Consider the following 22,160-nt stretch of genomic DNA (forward strand, 5'->3'; position numbering starts at 1 on the left):
TTCAATAAAGGGGATACATGTAATTGTTGGTTTCAGAAGACATTTCTGAGTTGTAATGTATGCATTAAAGAGGTAATAACTGAATGACGTTCACTGAAGACAATGGTTATATTTACATTAATTAACAATATCTTAATGAAGTATTTAGGCTCTGTGTGGTTTGGCTTTTTTTTGGACTTTGTACTATTAGAGTTAATAAACAAGTATCACAAGTGTATCTATGCTGATTAGGGTAAGCTAACCCTAACAATGACCTTACATTAGGGTCAGGGGTTATTACATCAGGGTAAAGTTTCTATAATAGGGGTCAGGTGATTCTGCATCAGGGTTTAGTGTTTACATCTGGGTTAGGTGATTCTACAGTTAAGTAAAGTGTTTCTATATAAAAGTTAGGGGATTTTACATCAAGAGTTTAGGTGATTCTACAGTGGGATTAAGTGTTTCTAAGTTTTCTAAGTTTTACTTCATGAAGGGTTTAAGTGATTGGGTTACCTGATTCTACAGGTTATTCTACATGAAGGGATTTTGAGGACAAAGTTAGACAACTTGAATCTCCAGTTGAAGAAACCTGTAAGGGCTTTGGAGAAAGATTCCATGACACAGACAAACAATCACACGCCCAAACACAGGACTGATGATGACAGATAGGTTGTGTGAGTTTGTCATCTTGGACCTTCTTTATTTATGTAGCCCTTTTATATGGGGTCAGAACAGTCTCATTAATAATGAATGCAAAGAGAAGGATTGACAAATGCATTTTGTGATTTATATATAAATTACTCTCTTCTCACAAATACATTTCAATGCACACACAAATGGATATCGGTATGTATAAATGTAAAATAAATCCATAAACAAAAATAAGTTTCACAAAAACACTTCTGATCCACACACAAATGTGTCTTGTTTTAAATAAATGTAATATAAATCCATAAATATATTAAGAAAATATTTGCAATTTTCATAAAAAATGTATTTGGATGTTGTTACATTTATATACAAACTGTAAAACTTGAATTAACAAGACGCTTTTCATTTGTGAACTTGTCATTTGTGTGTGAACTGTTCTGTATTTTTATGTGGATTTTAGACTCTCCTGACGTGGCTGGATTCACAAATGCATTTTTTTCATCAAGGAACTCTGTAGCCAATCAGATGCCCCCCTCGTTTTCAGCCAATCACATGACTGCAGTCCCGACCCCTACCGAAGAATAAGTCTAGCCTCCGAGCCTCCCGGTTCCCTCGGTCAAATGTCTATGGGAAATAACGGGGCTTTTGAATGGTCGTACATAACAATCTCTAGGTGGCGAAGAAGTCAAAGTTGCGTCACGTTTTGAACTAGACACTTTTCCCATCTAGTTTCAACTGGGTTTGGGATTGTCGGTGCCGTTAAAGTAGTAAACGGCACCGACAATCTAAAAACCCAGTCACTGCAGTCATGATTGGCTGAAAACGAGGGAGGCATCTGATTGGCTACAGATAGTTCCTTGTTGAAAAAAATGCATTTGTGAATCCAGCCACGTCAGGAGTCTCAAAAATCTCCATATAAATACAGACCAGTTCACACACAATTTTTTTGTTTATCGATTTATTTTACATTTATACACACCGATATCCATTTGTGTGTGCATTGAAATGTATTTGTGAGAAGAGGGTAATTTATATATAAATCACAAAATACATTTGTGAATCCTCTGTGCATTCATTATTAATGACACTGTTCGGACCCCATACTTTTACCCCTATAATAAAGAGGGCAGGGCCCTAGGTTCTTCAATCAATTTTAAATTATTATTTTTGATTTCCTATATTATGCTAACCATATAACACCAGCACTCTTATTAAATATTAACCACTAAACACACACAATATCCACACTACATGTATTTAGTAAGCCAACCAACAAAAGGGTAAGTAGTTAAAACGTTTACTTATTTGAGAACAATATAAGTGCATGTCACAGATCCCATATCGCACATCTTATTACCATACAGGCTAAAAGTAATTAACATTACTAACTAAGCCGGCACATAAAATAAACAAAATAAAACAATCCTTTGAAAAAGAAAACCCCGTTGCAGGCCTGTTGATGAATAGTCCTCTTCGCTCCTCCGAGCCAAGAGAACTCGTTCGGCTACTCACACGTCCAGGTAAAACGCGATGGGCGTCCTTAAAGGTCCGTGGAAGCCCGTGAGAGTACTGGGAAAGTCCGTGGAAGTCCGTGAAAGTCCTGAGGAAGTCCGTGGAAAGGACACAGGCGCTCCTCACTGCTTGTCGCGTGATTTCCTTCGCCCGAGCCCTGTCAGCCAACCCGCGTGGTCACACCCGCTATCTCGTGCGGCGGTCCCTCGGAAACCCCGTGGCAGTAGCGTCGCTAGCTGCGTTAGTTAGCAAGCCACTGTTTAGCTACTTCTGTCAATTAACTGACCGGGTCGTATGTGAACCGGTCCGGTGGAGCTAACAAGTTTTCAAGTTCGTGTTGAACTTTACTTTCATTTACCAGACATAATCTTGAATCTTATGGGTTGCTGATATGTCATCAGCCTTTAACAAGACCGTACTCCATCGCAAGTAGGTGCTCCGTCCCACAAACGTCTTTTTTCCCCTACCTCCAGTACGTCTTCCCTCTCCTCCCCTTTCCCCCCTTCTCCACATTCACCCGCATCACCTCATTGCGCCCCCTTCTGGTTGGATGGCCATATAACAGTTCAATTAAGCAAAGGATATATACAACATTTACAATACATCAAATAACATTAACAAAGTTTGCAACCATTACACAAACGTCAACAAAACATTATGAAAAATAATAAACTTTTATATAATATTGTTTACTATTTTGAATAACCAGAGCCCGAATTTCAACTGGGTTACATTTATTTATTTTTTTGCATTACTTTCACCAAAATAACAGGAAATTGGGTTAGGTGTTCTCAATAGATCTTCTTGTGTTCTATGCAGCTCATTACACAGCAGGAGGTGATGTGGTATGGTATAATGAGTTAGGCTTAAGGCTAACAAAAGTTCAAATTAATGGTCGCAGTTATGGCTCATGGTGCAATACATTTTAGAATTGAAAAACTAACTTTAGGTATTCATATTGAAATCAATAAAGCAAGAGCCTACTGTAGATTGTAAAAACAAACATTGAGCCCCCTTTCTGGTTTGTCTAGGATGAAATCGAAATCGAGTTGACGCCCACATTTTGACTATTGGTCCTGTCTTGTAGTCTGGTTATTGCCAGACCAAGCTCAATCGTAGAATGCAAGTTGGTCTGGGGAAGCTGCTGTCATTTTCTTCAGCACAAGAGCGTGATCAACGGGCCTAGTTCAACTTACTCTGTACGCGACTAGCTGCTTGCCGTCGCTTCCCTGTCGTCATTGTGTTAAACCAGCCAATAGCACGCCAAGAGGAAAAGCCAGCTCGGTGATTGGCTCCCGCAAAAACGGAAGCAGAAAGAAATGTATTGCTCTTCTCCAGACCCATGCTCCAGTCCAGACCATGTACCTATTAAAGGGGACATCTCATACCACCAGGTGTGAGTGTGATTAGCCATTACAAGCCGTTTTAAAAATGTGCAGCATTGTGACATCACAGGCGGGCGTGTCCATCTAGATGTGTGCTGGATAGATGGAAACGCCAACCTGTGATGTCACAATGCTGCACATTTTCAAACCTGCTTGTAATGGCTAATCACACTCACACCTGGTGGTATGAGATGTCCCCTTTAAAGAAGGTCCAGACCCTTGTGCAGGGCGAACTCAAATCGCCGGCAGGGTGGGCGGGGTTACCCAGTCTACCTGTCTCGGGTATTTGGCTCATTTCGAATCGCCCCTGCCTGCTTCACAATGGCTGGCTATGGGCATTCACAAAACTATCCTTAAAAAACCCTAAACGTTTGTTTTCAGAAATGTGCAACTCACCGAGTGGTTAGTGGTGTTCGTTGATGTTCCAAATCAGGTATCGTAGCGATATACAGTTTCTGTCGTGTTTTATTTGGCATTTTGTAAATCCATTGATTTCGGTTGGAAGACTCATTGCTCGTTGACTGGAAACGGAAAGGCGGGCTGGTTGTAGTGTTTTCGCTCCATTCTAGCCCTACTGTTGAGACCCGAGCTAAAAGACTACAACCAGCACCCCTGGATTCCGCTGCTGCCGCGATCTTCTCCTCAAGCATTAAGAGGAATTCAACATTTGGCAGATTTTTTTTCCTCCTCTACGAATCTCGCGGTGTGTTTAAAAACAACACACAAGTTAATTTCGGGTTTAAAATGCATTGTAACGCGCGTTACTGAGATTTGTACCGAGTAAAATATTACCTTTATAGCAAAAAGTAATGCAATTCAGTAATTGCATTACTTTTGTAACGCTACTCCCAACACTGACTGTATTATTATAACACCCTTGCATCGCTTGGTAGGTAAATCATTGACCTGCCAATAATGCCCATTGGCAGGGAAGTCCGTGCAACCAGATTTGTACACTGAAACACTCAGAACACTTTGAATTGGTGACGCTATAATGGTGCACTACTGAAGATGGTGATTCATGTAGTGAGACAGAACACGGAACCCTGGACTACTCATCCCATGTGTACATTGGTCAAAACAATGAGTTGTGCTTCTGTTTCCATTCCTCTGCTCACTCACTCAGCTACTCTTGTTTGTTTTGTTTGGATAAGCTTTCTGTATAATTGGTCGTTGCATTGGTGGGAAATTTACTCATCAACCGTCTCAGAAATGACGGTATCCCAGACCGAGCTATTAGGCAGTAGTACAAACATTTACAGAATGGGCTGCGTCGCATTAGTCCCCTGATACAATTATGTTCACACCCTTAACGTGTTTACCTTTTTGATTAAGTCGGGTAGCCGGAATAGGACGCAAGCGGCATGATGAAAGTGCTCTGTGGACTTCTGAGTATCCACTTCACAAGAAGGAATTCCAGACAATGGATGACATCATCTATGGACGGTTCCATCTCTTGTTGCGTCAGCATAAAACAAGAAGGACCGTCAACTAAATCACTTTATTTCAATTTCATAATTACAATTTACACTTTACACTTCATAATTTATATTGTTTATACCGTCTGGTTTACTCTTGTTGTTGTTTGTTCTGTTTTTTTTTGTCTTGTCTTTACTTTAGCATTAGCTTAGCATTTACCTTAACATCTATTTTTGGTTGTATTATGTATTTGTATTGTATTGTATTATTATTTTTTATCCTGTTTTTCCACTGCTGCTTGGCTGTTGCAACAAACAAATTTATCCTACAGGGGATTAATACAATTGTATCTAATCTAATCTCATCAAAATGGCAGGCTAATTTTTTGCATTGTGCTTGTATTTTCTGTTTTAGATGCTCTTACACAGCAGCTCGGGACAGCCGCCGTCACCCAATACACTTTTGCCCAGGCTGTTCAAAAGTGTCTGCGCTATGCGCCAGGCAGGAGGGAGTGGAAGACGTGACGTCATGTAATCGTGTAATAAAATGTTTTTTTTCACCTTAAACAGTGTGGTGTGGTAAGTGTTATAGGCTAGGCTATAGGCATACAAGCTTTCAAATTTTCCATCACTTTTTAACGTCCTGGCTGTCGGTAAAGCGGGATATTCATTATAGGCTATTTAATTTAGGGCATTACATTTTCGTATGCCTAGCAATCATATTAATTACGATTGAAATTCCATTGATATTACGTTGATCCTAAGTTTAGTTGAAATTTCAACATTGTTTCAATATTCCTGATAATTGAAAAACCATTGAAATTCTGTTGATCTATCGACAGGATTTCAACGTTGTTTCAATATTTAAAAAGGGTGCAAAATGATGTAGAATCAACATCAGAGTTCGATGGTGATTCAATAACTTAATGTTGACAACGGAATGTTGATTTAACATAATTTCAATGACTGTTTGCTATCTGGCCAACTCACTGTCTGTTTAGTCTATTATATGGATGAACAAAATGTTACTTGGCATAACAACATTTTGCATAATAGCATTCCCAGGGGCAGCACATTTGAAAAACTCACTTCTTCGGTAGGGCACTTACATTACTAGTCTTAGAGTATATAGAGCTGTTTCACTGGTTTTCTCATGTCACATGTTAACATATTTACAAAATTGGGGGATTTCTAAAGAATTGTAGTGGTCAGGGACAAGGGATAATGAGTAATAAATCAATGGGTTTGCAAATATGACGTGAATACACACATACAAAGTGGCATTCCTACACTTATCTCTGACTTTCTATTTTCTTCTGGGCCTAATGGTTTCTCAGGTGTTACCCTGTTGGGCTGATAACTGGGTCAAATGTCAAAGCAGCACTCTAATCAGATAACTATGTGATATTTTAACAGTAAAGGTCAGAGTTAACCTAATCCGTATGATAGCCCTACATATAGAACTGGAGACTTCCACTGTGACGATCTTGCCATCCCTCCCACTTGAATGAGTTAATACAATATGTGTAAAGCAACGCAACTAAACAGATGAACATATATGCATTTTTCTGCCTCTAGTGCATAGTGTTTTAACTATGACATTTTTTATTTTCAAGCAAAAATCCAGATCACAAAAATCCTAAACTCGTGTCCTTGAAGCGGAGTGTTAATAACTGTAATCGCTTGGTCATTATTTTCTCCTGACGTAATTAACATGGAAATGAATCAACAGAATACAAGAGAGGGTGGCATGGCTTGGCAGTGAGGCATATTGGCAAATGTAGTGGGCACTTACTTCCCGGTTCAGCAAATTTACTCTAATCAACGCATCGGGAGATTAAACAAGGCAGTTATGTAGGGTTACTGTTAGGTAAGGTTTGATTTCGGACAGGATGGCAGTGAGAAACAATATTTGTAGAAAACCTGCCATCAGATAAAGAATACAGGTTTAAACTACATTCCTCTACACCTGTGTTCCACCTCGTAGAGCTGGTCACCTGTCCTCTAGTCTACCTGGTCAGGTATCACATCTGTTCTATAGTGAATCTAGTCTTCCTGGCCTCACAGGGATCACACCTGTCTTATAGTCTACGTGGTCACCTAATCAAGTCTGTGTGAGTGTGTGTGTAATCAAGTAGGGGATAGTTCTACATTTTATTGATAGCTTCTTCTTTATGATTGGTGGTGCCTGCTTATGGTATTAAGCCGATAGATAGACCCCCACTAAGTGAGTTTGTGTCCAAACCTAGATATACACATGAGACTATAACAATATAAGCATTCATATATTTAAAATAGAACTAGAACCTTTTGCTTTAACTTTCTGTCCCAAGTTTTTTGACTCATGAGTTTTCTTTTATTTTAATTTGGGGGCAGCTGAAATCCTGTGTATATAAATATATACACAGGATAAAAATAAAAAAAACACTTTCAACCAGGGAGGGCTGCGCTCCATGGCTCTCTTTTAGCTGGCCATGTTTTCCAATCAGATCGCTCAAAATAAATTAATTTGTCTATTGTTCAAGTGCACGTCCGCACAGCCCCTGGGCTCATCTGTCACCCTGATCAGGTGAAAGAATGCAGGATAATGATGATAATGATGGTTGCTATTTCTGGCCTGCATAATGCTGGTGGAATTGAGACGTTCTGATTGGAGTAACTAGCACCAATCTGAACGTTTCCCTTCCTTTAGACCTCTTCCCGGACAACAGGAAAGACCAAGATGACCTTTACCACAGTAGTGTAACAAGGACCAAAATAACATCCAAGAATGTGATGTTAATCCGAGTGACACTGGTGAAACAAACGTCCCCATAAGCTATCCTTGTGGGGAAATTCCATTTCCATTGTACCGAGGATGGACATTACGTTCTTATGGGTGAATTTGGTTTACCACGGTGTGCTTGATTTGTCACACAGCGTTACACCTATGTGGAAAGATTTACTACAATGCCCAAACCAGTATGTCTTTTTTTGTGTGAGTTTGTGAGTGTGTGAGTGTGTGAGTGTGTGTGTGTGTGTGTGTGTGTGTGTGTGTGTGTGTGTGTGTGTGTGTGTGTGTGTGTGTGTGTGTGTGTGTAAGTGTGTGTGTGTGAATGTGTACACGTTTGTTTATAAGATCTGTTCTGAACCAGTCCGGTAACATTTACCTGAATTTCACCCTCCTGGCATTCAGCCAGGTGGGCGGGGCTTAGAAGGGAGGGTAGAAACCTTGAAGGTATAAGCGAGACAGGGTCCTCTTCGAACTTCACAGGATAGTGAATCGAAAAGGAGGGTATACAGAGAGGGACAGACTGAAGTAGGGAGAAGAGAAGAAGTTACCCTGTGCACGTACCGGGCTGGGAGTATATCACCTGCATCTCTACACCTGAGCTCCAGAGCTCACGTCTCACCTCGAGGAACAGGTAATCTCCCGACTCACACACGACGAACTAGACAGGGGGGGGGGGAGAGAGATGGGGGGAGTTTGGAGAAAAGGTAATGGGGAGGGGGGGGGGGGAGAACAGGAGGGGTGAGAAACGGAGAGAGATGGGGTAGAAATAGAGATTGGCGAGAGAGCGGGAAGGTGAGAAAGAGATGGAGGGGGATAAAAACAGCAAGATAGGGAGTGAGAGGGAGGGAGATAAAGAGGGGGGAGATGGGGAGAGAGAGGGAGGGAGATAAAGAGGGGGGAGAAGGGGAGGAAGAGTGAGAGTGCTGGAAGGGGGGTAGAAAGGGAAAGAGGGCAGGGGGGCAGATGGGGAGGGAGAGGGATCAGACGCAGTGGGAGAGAGAGACAGAGAAAATACGATAAACAGAGTAGAAGTATTTAGGAAACCCTATAATTACAGCTAATCGCAGACATGCTGTAATGAGTACGTGAATTTAAAGAATGTGGAATGAGAATCTTGAAAACTGTATCTGAATATTCCTTTTTTTTATTACTTTTGTTTATTTCTTTAGTCAACTGTTTGGAGTTCATAAAGTTTCACGATTATCCAATGACCATTCAGCAGCTTTAGTTTAAAGAGAATTTTGTTTTAAACATGGAAATTTGTCTTATATGATTGTAAGCATAGTAATCTATTGGGCAGTTTTCCCCGCTCTATTGGGCTGCTTTTAATCACGCACCGGCTCGCTATTCTCTTAAACACACACACACACACACACACACACACACACACACACACACACACACACACACACACACACACACACACACACACACACACACACACACACCAGCAGTGCAGGGCAATACATTTGACCTATCAAATTCTTCAGTTCAATTCATTTTACATTTCTGCATTTTTAGCAATGCTTTGCGCTTTTCATTCAGCTGTAGCTTTATTCGTTTCCAACCATTTACATTTTCTTAAATGGTGTGCATGTTTACATTGTTTACTCCAATTAGACTTTTGAACATTTGTTCAAATCCCTTCACTTGATTTAAGCCATTTAACGTTTCTTTATCTCTTAATCTATGTGGCTTTATTAGAAAACATTTTCAACCTCACTTTGTACTACAGCACTCACCGCATTTTCTGCAGGAAATGCATTTTCTAGTTTTACTTATTGTACTTAAAAACATACCTTTATAGGTTAGCTTTCTTCTAGTCTTTTTTTCTTAAGCTATTTGAAACTGATTTTACTTCGGAGTTGTGTCTCTTGTCAGACACTCATTGCATTTTTGCACGAAAGTGATTGATTGCTTGATTCCTTTTCATCGTTTGAATTTCTTTAAATAGTTTCATAATTTATTTAATTCATACTTTCCCAACCCTTTTATTAACCGGGTGTAGCAGAAGTCACTGCGAGTCCCTTTTGATAAAAGCTTCTGACTGAATTCTAAATACTCTCTCTTTGGTGACAGGATGTCGTCACTGGGCAGCCTCCTGTCTGATGAGCAGTTCCTGTGCTCCATCTGTCTGGACATATTCACTAACCCATCCTCCACACCCTGTGGACACACCTTCTGCATGGGCTGCATCAACCGCTACTGGGACGGAGCCAAGGTACCTGTCTGTCTACCTGTCTGTCTCTCTACCTGTTAGTAAAAGGTACACGTAGATCCCTGTCCATCTCTCTGCCAGTAAATCAAAGTAATGGTTCAAACCACCACTCTCTCCTCCTCCTTTCCATTGCTCTCAACCTTCTGTCGTTTCCTCTCCTCCTTCCTCTCCTCCCTCCCCACTTGTTCCCTCTCCTCCCTCCTCCTCTCCTCTAGGTGTACGAGTGTCCTCTTTGTAAGAAGGCGTTCCAGAGGCGCCCCGACCTCCAGGTCAATCGGACCCTGAGGGAGATCACTGAGCAGTTCAAGTCCATGTCCGTACTGGGCTCGGGCGGGGCAGGGTATGGGGGGACCACGGTCATGAGAGGAGGGAGGGGAGGCTGGATCGCAGGAGAAGAGGATGGAGAAGAGGAAGGAGGAGCGGGAGGAGGAGAGGGAGTCATGTGTAAGGACCGGAAGAGGAGACCTAGACCCTTGGGGAAGTTTGACTCTGACCCCCTAGACATTGGTGAGTACTGGACTAGGTGCTGTCCAGACTTGATTCTGACATTTAGATAAATGTATATTAATTTGTATATGAATATACATTAGTAGATCAAAGATCTCTTCAGAGCATCAGAGACCCAAGTTAAATGTGGACGTCTCTTAACGATCCCATGGCATGAAGATTTCACTTTATGAGGTTTTCTAACAATAATATGAGTTCCCCTAGCCTGACTACGGTCCCCTAGCTAGAAATGGCGTTAGGTGTAAAACGAGCACTAGGTATCCTGCTCTGCCTTTGAAAAAAACAAAGCTCGGACGGGCCGATTTGGAATTTTCCCCGTATGTCGTCATACAGGGAAATGCTACCTCCCCTTCTCTGCTTTGCCCGCCCAGAGAATTTGGCCCGCCAATGAGACAATGAGCTACGACACTTCTTTGTTATTTGGATAACCGTTCCGCTGTCAGTGTTATGGCGCATACCACGTCGGGTTCTCTGACGTCTCTGGTATTTCCACAACGAGACTCGTAATGGGAGTTATTTCAGCCATGGTTAAGAAGGAATTGGGGGGAAAGGAACTTGGGCTTTGACTCCCTGAAGTAGCCTACATGAACCGCGACAAGGAGAAGAAAGGGATTGTTGCCCGCGATTGTTTCCTCGTCCGCCGCGAGGCACGCTGCCCGCTTCCGAGGCGGTGGTGCATCGTAAGCGGGCAGTGGGGCTCCGGCGGGAGACAATCGTGGGCGACAATCCCTCTCTCCTACATGTCTCGTTTCAGTCTACTTCAGATTGATGTGGAAGTTGAGATTCGTTTGAGAATCATTATATCTTCTGGAGGCGCACACAGCTTTTGGCCTTGACAATAAATATTATATGATATAGATACCTATGTATAATATGATATTACTTAGAAATAGAGCTCCAGGACTCCCACCATTGCACCTGGAGTGTTCTAGAATATTTACAGAACACGGCAAAAGGCTGTGTGCGCCTCGCCATTGCGATACATCCACTGTAAACAGAGCGCATGGTACCATGGCTGCAAGCTGCTCAGGGCCACACCCCCACCCTCCTCCTTGACCCGCCTCTCTCCTCCTCATTTGCATTAAAGCTACAGACACTGAAACAGCGTGTTTGGGGAAAGCTCAATGTGCGACTGGCTCGTAGTGGCTGTAATTCTGCACTACGGCTGAATTTCGGGAACGTCTTCAAATACTGTGTTAGGGGCCAACTAATATCTATATTAAAGCATCCACAAAGTAGCCTGCCATGGGACCTTTAAACAATTCCTTATCTTTCCCTAATTTCCTCTCTGGGGACTACTTTCCCGGTTTCCCTTTGAAAGGAACCCCTATTCTGGTGTCCATGTCCAGCCTGAACTCCCCGCTGGCAACATCCATGCCCACCGAGATTCCCCTGCCCACCATGTCCAATAGCCACACCTCCTCCCAGCTGGCCCCGCCCGCCACGCCCCGGGGGTCCGGTCGCAGGCGCTTCACCCTCAGTCTGGTGGGGGACACCCAGAGACTCCCAATCTGCCAGACCCACGGCCGGGGGCTCACGGTATGACACGCACAGTCAGCCCTACCGCCAAGGGGGTTGCCGCGGTGATGATGGTGTCACCATGGTAGCATAGTCGCTGTGTTGTGGTTTTGTGTTGGTGTAGTGGTGGTGTTAATGTTGTGTTATTTTAGCGTTGCACCACTTGTGTAGTTGTGTGAGTGTAGTTGTGTAAGCTGCCGTGATTGTGTTATTGTTTGAGTGAAGTTAGTGTGTTAACACTGGCGGGATGGTGTTGTTTAAGTGTGGTTGCTGTAGGTACAGTGTGGTTACTGTGGAGCTGTTTCTATGGTTACAGGTGTACTGCAGGAGCGACGGAGGGGTCGTCTGTCCGGAGTGTCATGCCCCTGGGGCTGAGCACCATGGCCATGACACCGTCTCCTTGGAAACGGAATGGATGAATACTAAGGTGGGAAGACCGGAGGAGGAAGAGGAGAGATCTAACTCAGAGCAAACTATTTGTTTCATGTAGTGATGCTCTTTGTTTTTGTGTGTGTGTGTGTGTGTGTGTGTGTGTGTGTGTGTGTGGGTGTGCGTGTGCTTTTGTGTGACAGGCGAGGATGGATATGTTACAGCAGCAGCTTCAGGCTATGATCACACAGAGATTAAGGAAGATGGAACAGATCAAGATGTCAGTGACTGAACTGCAGGTAACAACACACACACACACACACACACACACACTCACCTAATGACCTGGTGGCTGCTTACAAAGTTACAACAAGAATTATAAGCACAATGTAAATATATGATATACTGATTTCATCTTCCGACACTAATGAGTATTTTAATCACAAAACGGCTACGGTCAAACGTTACTGGATCCAAATGATTGTGTTAATCAATAGGATCAAATACAAATAAAAACATACCAAAAAGGAGTAGTAGTTTAATTTAAACAATGCCCTTCTCTGCCACTAGATGGCGATGGAGCGAGAGACGGCGGGCAGTTTGTCTATATTCTCGGCGCTGGCATCTGCGTTGGAGCGGGCGCAGGCAGAGGTGATGGAGGCGATGGAGGTCCAGCGGAGGGCGACTCAGCACCATGGGGAGAAAATGCTGCGTCAGCTGGAGCTGGAGGTGTCCGCCCTGAAGAGCAGGGAACAAGACCTCTCCCAGCTCAGCCAATCAGACGACCACGTACACTGCATCCAGGTGTGTCTCCATTCATCCTACCTCTCTTCTCTCCTCCTCTCCTTTTCCTCTCCTCTCTTCGTCTCTCCTTCTCTCCTCTCTCGCCTATGCTTATCTCCTCTTCACCCTCCTCTATTCATCCTTCCTCTTTTCCCCTGTCTCCTCTCCACTCCTCCTTTCTCCTCCCATGTGACTCCCCTGCTACGCCTCCTCTCGTCTCTTCCCATTCTCCTCCACCACCTCAATCTACTCTCCTCCTCTAGTATACACAGTCAACCTTCAGATTCATTCAACAAACCTCACACCTAGGCTCCACCCCCTTCTCTAGGGTTTCCCCGGCCTCTCCAGCCCTCCACCAACCAGGGATTGGTTTGCGGTGTCCCTAAACTCGGACCATGGGACGGGAGCCATCTATAAGAGGCTGGCCGCTCTTTTGGGGAAGTTCCAGGAGCAACTGAATCATTTTGCAGATACCGGTCAGTACATAGAGATATAGTGACGGTCAGTACATCGATATAGACATTATAGAGATGGTCAGTACATAGAAATAGACACTATAGAGATAGACAGTATAGTGATGGTCATTACATAGAGATAGACACTATAGAGATGGTCAGTGTATAGATAGACACTATAGTGATGGTCAGTTCATAGAGAGAGACATTATAGAGTACGTCAATACAAAGTATACACTAAAGTGGTGGTCAGTAGAGATAGACACTATAGAGATGGTCAGTATATAGAGATACACTATAGTGATGGTCATTACATAGAGATAGACCCTATAGAGTTGATCATTCAGTAGAGCTACCCTATTTAAATGGCAATAAATAGAGCTAGACACCATAGAGATTGTCAGTAACGGAGATACAGATGGTCAATGCATGGAGATATACTCTATATAGATGTCAGTACATAGAGATATACACCATATAGATGGTCAGTACATAGAGATACACTATGCAGTTGGTCAGTACATACATACACTATAGAGATTGCTTGTATAGAGATGGCCAGTACAGAGATACCCCATAGAGTTAGTTAGGATGGAGGTGGTCAATACATAGAGATATATAGTATAGGGAAAGAGGACAATATAAAGTTCTTCAACTCTTTAGTAAAATGTAAAACGTTCTCTTTAAAGGCTTGTCATCACTCTGTTGTGGTGTGTACTTCAGAGAATAATGACAAAATGAGCAGTACTGCCCATTGCCCTCCGTTGGGTTCTCCTACTGTGCAGCACTGTGACTACATAGCATATACTTGACTCAATATTGCCACTTAAAAAATGTTTAAACTCTCTGATGTTTGATTTACTCTACTCAAGGTATTCATCGATCTGTGGTGGAACCCGGTCCTGTCTGGTCCCAGCCCAGTAAGTAAATTAGAAGTCCAACGTTCTAATTCAGTATTTTTCAACCTGGATCCTATTTTCCGGTATTTCCCAACAATAATGTTTGGAATTTACCAGTATCGAACGAGAACTCTTTCCTATAATCAATAAAAATGGGCTGAAATGTAATTCAATTTGCCTGTTTGTTATTGTGTCCAACCAAGTCGCTCTCAAGAAGAAGTCTCACTCCGAAATTTTCCCTATTCAAACTCTGGCCGTGACTTGGTTTGACAGAATAACAATCAGATAGTTCAAACAAAAGGTAAAGGAATCGTACAGTTGAAAAATCCCTATGTTTTTCCCTAAACATCTATACTGGTACTTATAGGGTTGTAGAACTGTTCATATCTTAAATAATATGTTATAATGGAAGTAAATAATCATAGAATAATGAAATACTAGTTTCAATATGATGATATGAGGTTTTTTTTGCAGAGGTGAAGAGAGTACAGGAGTATGCAGGTATGTATTTTTTTCACACAACAAACAATAAATCCTCCCTCAAAGTCGTCTCTGTTTGATATTCATCTTCCTCCTACTCATCTTCTACAGTGGACGTGACTCTGGACTCAAGCACCGCCCATCCCAGGCTCGTCCTATCAGACAACTTGAAGGAGGTGAAATGCTTTGATTGACATAACACGTTAATATTACTAGACTGCTTTTGTGTTCATAAATTATCTAATTCATATTTAGTTAATATTGAGAAAATATTGACTTAATATTCTGTTGTATTAGCACTTAAATTATATCAATGTCATTCATGATTTATGCCTGAAACAAGTCTGATACATTTTCACCGGCAATGGTGTTAAGGAGATCCACTGTTTCCACGCTACTTAAGACTTCATCAAACTAGCTCTTTTGTTACTGTTTTGATTGAGAGAAGCGACAGAAATAACTTTGCATATCTGTGCCTCTAGGGGGCGTCAATCACACATCTAGTGCAGTTCCTCATTTTTGTGTATAGCGTGTAGTTCGTTATCAAAATGTCCCCACTAAGCAAGTGTTCCTAATGTGTGTGTGTGTGTGTGTGTGTGTGTGTGTGTGTGTGTGTGTGTCTGTGTGTGTGTGTGTGTGTGTGTGTGTAGGTGAAATGTGGGGAACGCCTGCAGCCACTACCCGATGGACCAGCGAGGTTTGACCGAGTGGTGTGTGTTCTGGGACGTGAGACCTTCTCCTCTGGAAGACACTACTGGGAGGTGTGTGTGTGTGTTTATGTGTATGTGTCTGTTTGCATGCGTGTGTGTGCATGTACGTGTGTGTTTTTGTGTGTGTGTGTGTGTGTGTGTGTGCCCTGTGTGTGTATGTGTGTGTGCGTGCCTGTGTGCGTTTAGGTGAATGGGTGTGACATGGTGTTAGTAAATTTTTGCTTACTGTTTCGTTGGGACCAGGTGGAAGTGGCCGGGAAGTCGGACTGGGATCTAGGCGTGGCCAGTGAGTCTTGCAACAGGAAGGGGAAGATTGAGGTCACCCCTAGCAACGGCTACTGGTTCCTCAGCTTAAGGGACAAGTAAGACACAACACTGATTGGTTCATTGGTGCATTGGAACGGTACCACGGATACATAGTATGTTGAGACATCAAATGAAACCACGTCACCTCTCCCCTCAGGAACAAGTGTACCTTCCGTAACGAGCCGTGCACAGACGTCCAGCTCACCCACACGCCCCACAAGATAGGCGTCTTTCTGGACTACGAAAAGGGACAGGTACGGCATGGCAACTTTAGTTAAGAGATTGCCAATTTGGCAATCAGCTCTTTGAAGGGCAAAGTAGGCACATTTGTCAGTGTAGTAGTAGAAGCACTAGTTTGATTCATGGTAGTATTGTCATGATGAGTAATCGTATGATACAGTATCAATACAGTTCATAGTTGTATTTGTATGATAAGTATTTCTATTAGAAGGATAACAACAAAGGTAAGGTAATTATGGTTGTAACTTCGATATTCGTTCACATCATTTAGTTCCTTTACAAGGTTTATACTCTAACCCTAGCCTCGTCCTCAGAGACTATTGGACTACAATAATAAGACATGGTCATGCTCAGTCGAGGACGAGCATGGGGACGTCCAACATGTGCCCGTGCCTTAATTTTTGTTTGCGACATTTTTGGACTAAATATCTGTTTTTTGATAGTAATAGCAGGAGCCGTCGATTTCGGTACAGGGGTCCCTAGGTGAAGAACTGTGCAGATAGTTTAGGTCCACCCCTGGGTGGTGGTTTGATGGAGGTATCCTGCGTTCCTCTAGGTCTCCTTCTACAACGTCAGCGCCAAGATCCACATCTACACTTTCACAGACACCTTCAGCGAGAATCTCCACCCCTTCTTCAGCCCCTGCACCAACCGCTCCGGGAAGAACAACGGGCCGCTGGTCATCACCGCCCTGGCAGCCTGCTCGCACACCAAAATGTAGCGTTAGCTACGTTGGCCCACAGCGGGAGACGCAGTAGTTTAACAATAACGGTCCCAAAATTGTGAGATCTTTACTTTTTTTGGCCTATTCCTTTCTGAAGACCTCTGACGTCACGCGACTTTCGGTCTGCAAAAAACAAACAAGATGGCTGACATATTCTCAGTGAAAATTGCAATATTTTGATGTAGATTCAGCGTTTAAATGTTTTTATTGCTGCTATGGACGCTGCTATTGCTCAAAACAAAACATGGCTGACAATCATTTGATCATCAGCGGAAAATGGAATACTAGGATTGTTTCGGCATTAAATTGCGTTCTGATAAAAGTTGTATATGATGTTTAGTTAGTCAGTTAAACTGTTTGTTGCGTTTTTCATGCATATTTGGGGTTTTGAGGGACTAGAATCGGGTTAGGATGTATTCTGTTTAATTCTGTATATGTTCTTGTTTATGACCTATGGCCATTATTTTATTTTTTGTAACATACATGCATTTATCCTGTATTTAATACATGAACAATTGTAAATATATGAACACCATATTCTGAAAAAAAAATATATATATTGATTCTTGGATCGGTGATAAAAATGGGACGCTGTGATAGGGTAGGCAAGGCAAGGCAAGGCAAATTTATTTATATAGCACTTTTCATACACAAGGCAGACTCAAAGTGATTCACATATAAACAGTCATACAATAAAATAAAATAATAGATAAGTAAAAAAAAACATGCAAAGAAATTAGTAAAAATAGAAAGTTAAAAAGGCATTTTAGAAAGTGCAATGTATTTAAGATTTAGCAGAAAGCTAAAGCGAACATAAAAGTCTTCAGTCTTGTTTTAAAGGTGGTCAGAGTTAGGGTAAGTCTTAAATCCTCTGGGAGTTTATTACAGCTATTTGTTGCATAGTAACTAAATCCTGCTTCCCCATGTTTCGTGTTTACTCTGGGGATAATTAACAGATTGGTCTCAGAAGATCTTAGTGGTCTTGAAGGCTTATGTAGTGGAAGCATATCAGTTAAATATTTTGGGCCTAAACCATGTAGGGATTTATAAGTTAGCAACATGATTTTAAAATCAATTCTTGGACCTACAGGAAGCCAATGTAACGATTTAAGAATTGGTGTAATATGTTCAATTTTTTGGTCTTTGTTAGAACTCTAGCAGCAGCATTCTGAACAAGCTGAAGCTTCCTTAGAGTTTGTTTTGCGAGCCCTGTAAGGAGACCATTGCAGTAATCAAGCTTACTAGTGATAAAGGCATGTACATGTATTTTTTGTTAAGTTTATTTGTTTATAGTTTCGTGGACAGTCCCCTTTGATTTGTAAATATCTTTGTGCATTTGTTGTAAATACAGAAATATAATGCCAGGCAATGTTTGAATATTAATAATAAAACGACCATAATAAAATAATACTTATCCACAGGCCTTTGTTTAATTTGCTGGGACGACTGTGTGTTGCAAGGTCCTAGTTAGGTCCTAGTTACCGCTAGAGGGCAGACTGCTGCAAATCATGAAAACACGACAATGACGCTTGATGCTTTCAACAGGTCTAAGACAAGTCCATTCAAAAAGCACGCCTGTGTGTGTGTGTGTGTGTGTGTGTGTGTGTGTGTGTGTGTGTGTGTGTGTGTGTGTGTGTGTGTGTGTGTGAGTGAGTGTGTGTGAGTGGGAGATAGAGCTTGTAGTGTTGCAAGCGGCCACATGTGTCCTCTTGTCTGCTGTTGCTCTCTACGCAAATTAGTCAACGGACACACACACACACACACACACACACACACACACACACACACACACACACATACACGTACATACACGCACAAGCAACACACATACATATATATATACTGCAATAACACCGCCCTTTCTCTCTCTCTCCTCCATTATAGTATATTCAATCCAAGCTTATATTCATTTTTCTCTCCTCACGCAATCCCCGCTCTTTCAACTGGATGAAAAGAATGATCTGTTTGCTCAGTTTCATGTAGTGCCAGCGTCCCGCTCCCTCTCTCCCTATCTCCCTATATCCATTGTGTCGCCTGGTTCAACCATTGTCTACTATTGCTCTGGCTCCCCTGCTGCTGTCTTTCTGTCTCTATCTCTCTCAACGTACATTTGCCCTTCGATGATTTCGTTGAGTTTCCACACAAAGAAAATACGTCTACTTGTGAGATTTACATCTTGTATAAAAAAAAAACACGCACGCACAGGCAGGCGCACGCACACACACACACACACACACACACACACACACACACACACACACACTCACTCACACGCACACGCGCAGTAATTGTTGCGATCAATTCTAACGGTATTTTCTGACTGCGACCTGCAAGCACAGACACGAATAACTGTCGGTGAGAGAGATGGGGGGGGGAGTCAACAAGGTGGAAAACCAAAAAGAAATAGTGAGTAAAGAAGGAATAAAAATATCAAAGCTTAACATAAACAAACGAGTGAGAGTACATAAACAAGCATTGAGTGTCATGTTACATTTTTTTGTTATTTTCTGTTAATTTAAACAGGTGTCATAAGGAACCAAACTATATGATGAAAAGCATCCATCTTAAAAAAACAACCTCCTTGTGTCCTGTCTCTACATCCTCTCTGTTCTTACAGGCTCCTTCTTATACAAATGATTCAAAGTCCCGTCCTGTTACCACGGAGACAGTCTCCTGTTGGCCCCTGGCTCTGGGGACCGTCAACACAACACCAACACCCCGGCAACAGCAACTATTACAACAACTATCACCATGAAATCTGCCCCATCAAAATAACACCATCACCATGGCAACAACCACCTTTACCATGATAATTGCTCCACCACCTTGACAACCACACCAGCCTCATTGAAACAACAACTATCACCTGATCAACAACATATATCTTCTCTGCATTTAAAACGAACCACAACATTTATTCAAAACACATTGGGCGAATAGGTCCCATCAAATGATTCATGGGTGAGATGGATCCATGAAGAATGCCGTGAGATGAGGTGTCTATAATATGGAGATGGTGTTGAAATGGATGCCCTGGATGACACAGTTACCTTCTCTGTGGAATGGTGGAGCCTAGTCCCACTGGGCCAAAGGAAGGCTCCACAACCATTAACATAACAACTGCACCATCACCATCACCACGGTAACACATCTAATGTGTCTCTGCTCCACACCTGAGGAGACCTGAAGTCTCTCTCTCTCTCTCTCTCTCTCTCTCTCTCTCTCTCTCTCTCTCTCTCTCTCTCTCTCTCTCTCTCTCTCTCTCTCTCTCTCTCTCTCTCTCTCTCTCTCTCTCTCTCTCTCTCTCTCTCTCTCTCTCTCTCCCCCCCCCCCCCCCGGCATGTAACCTGACCAGTTGTGATCTTCGCGAGTATCTCTTGAGCAATGCTATTAATTATATCTGTGCCAAAACAAACAACAGACACACGCACGGGTTGAGCTACCGCCCATTAGCTGAGCATAAGGAAATCCATTAAAAGATCAACTATGTGGACTAACAGGAGAGACAGCCAGTCAGTCAGTCCGACAGCCAGTGTTACATTATAGGGTTTATTTGTATGGAAAAACACAGACCCATTTACTATCTGTATCTTCTGAAAGGTGCTTGCACATGGCCTCAACGTACACCGCCACCCTGCTAGACCCGTCCCTGGTGGTTTGCTGTGGTCACAGGAGGTTTCTCGTGGGCGAACACGTTGAACCGTTGCTGGCCAAGGGTAGGGTGTCGGTGTGGTCGGGGAAGTGGACAGCACATTAGGATCAAACACAGACTGTCATGTTCCCATCCTCATTTGCATAAAGCATTCTTTTTTTTCGCCGTGACACCTTGTGTGAATGTGTGCATGAATGGGTGAATGTTAAGCAATATTGTAAAGCGATTTGAGTGGCCCGTGGTTAGAAAGGTGCTACATAAATGCAGTCCATTGACGGATGGCCAGAGAGACGTGAAACGGGGCAGGTTTGTTTGGTGGTTAAGGTGTTAGACTCCCAGCTGAATGATTCTGGGTGTGATCCCCCAGAATCTGCAGTCTACATGCAGCCCTGATACGCCCCCTTCACCTTAAAGACATTGTATCTGTATCCACTTTAAGTGGCTTTTGTTGAAAGTGGCCGCATAAGGGCTCAGCGCAGCAGTGAACGGTGACAGGTGGACGAACAGAAAGATATTGTTTCAGGAAACACCTGAATAAAAGCAAGATGGGGGGAGGAGAGGGAAGGAGCAGCGGGTTAAGTAGGGTCCATACTCCTCTGACAGCCCCAGCAACATACCACACATTCACCCTGCTGGGTGTGTTAACAAGCAACGCAAACACACACACACACACACACACACACACACACACACCCCTAGATGTAATGAGGTGCGGTATGTTCAACTGTGTGTGTGTGTGTGTGTGTGTGTGTGTGTGTGTGTGTGTGTGCGCGCGCGCGTGCGTGCGTGCGTGCGTGCGTGCGTGTGTGTGTGCGTGTGTGTGTGTGTGTGTGTGTGTGTGTGTGTCTGCTTGTGTTAGTGGTAAATCAGGATATGATTGTAACCCACACAACAGAGTGGAGGTGGGATACATACTAAACAACATGAAGGGACTCATATAACCCCATAGAGCTTATTGGTAGAATACCACAAAGTAAAGCATGTCTGTTGACATGATTGATGTTGACAATTCTGGCTCCTAATTATTTACCAGGAGCTTTATTTGTCTATTATTACTTTAGACAAATAAAGACACAGATGCATGCACACACACACACACACACACACACACACACTTAATTACAAATGCAAACAAAGATGTACAATGCTCCACAGACAAGGTCCTCTTTTTCAAGGTGTCACTGAGTGAACATTAGCATGATAGCATGTAGCTCTGAAGTCTAGCCTGAAAATGAGTAATGGTTTTTACACTTATCAGAAACTATGCAGTCATTGATCTATCTTGATCATCCTAAAGCTCGTGAAGAAGTACTTCCATTCATAACACCCTTCACAATCCATTTATCTCTAAGTCCATCCAGCTGATAGATACAATTTCTCAACGGGTGACTTGTGAACTAATTTCAATACAGATAAATACACAAAATGAAATGATGAGACATTATTAATAACACACATAACACATTTTTGCTAAGTTATTTTTTGAGGATAGTTAGTATTCTGTCGTTTGTACACACAAATGTATTTATTTACAAACTTATCATTTGTGTGTTGCCTTGCCATGCTTCTGCCAACATATTG

The 22,160-nt window shown here is 42.6% G+C and overlaps 1 protein-coding gene across 1 annotated transcript; it reads left to right on the forward strand.

The window, feature by feature from the left end:
* The first annotated feature begins 8,201 nt into the window (after positions 1–8,201).
* On the forward strand, positions 8,202–18,347 carry LOC307090834 (E3 ubiquitin-protein ligase TRIM7). Its single transcript, XM_079757623.1, has 15 exons — positions 8,202–8,349; positions 9,798–9,939; positions 10,152–10,443; positions 11,765–11,982; positions 12,278–12,388; positions 12,534–12,629; positions 12,901–13,134; positions 13,442–13,589; positions 14,441–14,488; positions 14,942–14,968; positions 15,059–15,123; positions 15,598–15,708; positions 15,901–16,019; positions 16,121–16,217; positions 16,760–18,347. The coding sequence occupies exons 2-15, from the start codon at positions 9,799–9,801 to the stop codon at positions 16,922–16,924; spliced, it is 1,872 nt and encodes a 623-aa protein (XP_079613749.1). The 5' UTR covers positions 8,202–8,349; position 9,798; the 3' UTR covers positions 16,925–18,347.
* Positions 18,348–22,160: the final 3,813 nt, after the last annotated feature.

Source organism: Pollachius pollachius, assembly GCF_949987615.1.
Source record: "Pollachius pollachius genome assembly, chromosome: 20".
Lineage (NCBI taxonomy): Eukaryota > Metazoa > Chordata > Actinopteri > Gadiformes > Gadidae > Pollachius > Pollachius pollachius.

Bases quoted from the DNA above. Each gene is read 5' to 3' on its own strand.
- LOC307090834 (XM_079757623.1), top strand. From the start codon at position 9,799: ATGTCGTCACTGGGCAGCCTCCTGTCTGATGAGCAGTTCCTGTGCTCC. The intron at 9,940-10,151 runs GTACCTGTCTGT...CCTCTCCTCTAG, and splicing joins GCTACTGGGACGGAGCCAAG to GTGTACGAGTGTCCTCTTTG. The intron at 10,444-11,764 runs GTGAGTACTGGA...TCCCTTTGAAAG, and splicing joins CTCTGACCCCCTAGACATTG to GAACCCCTATTCTGGTGTCC.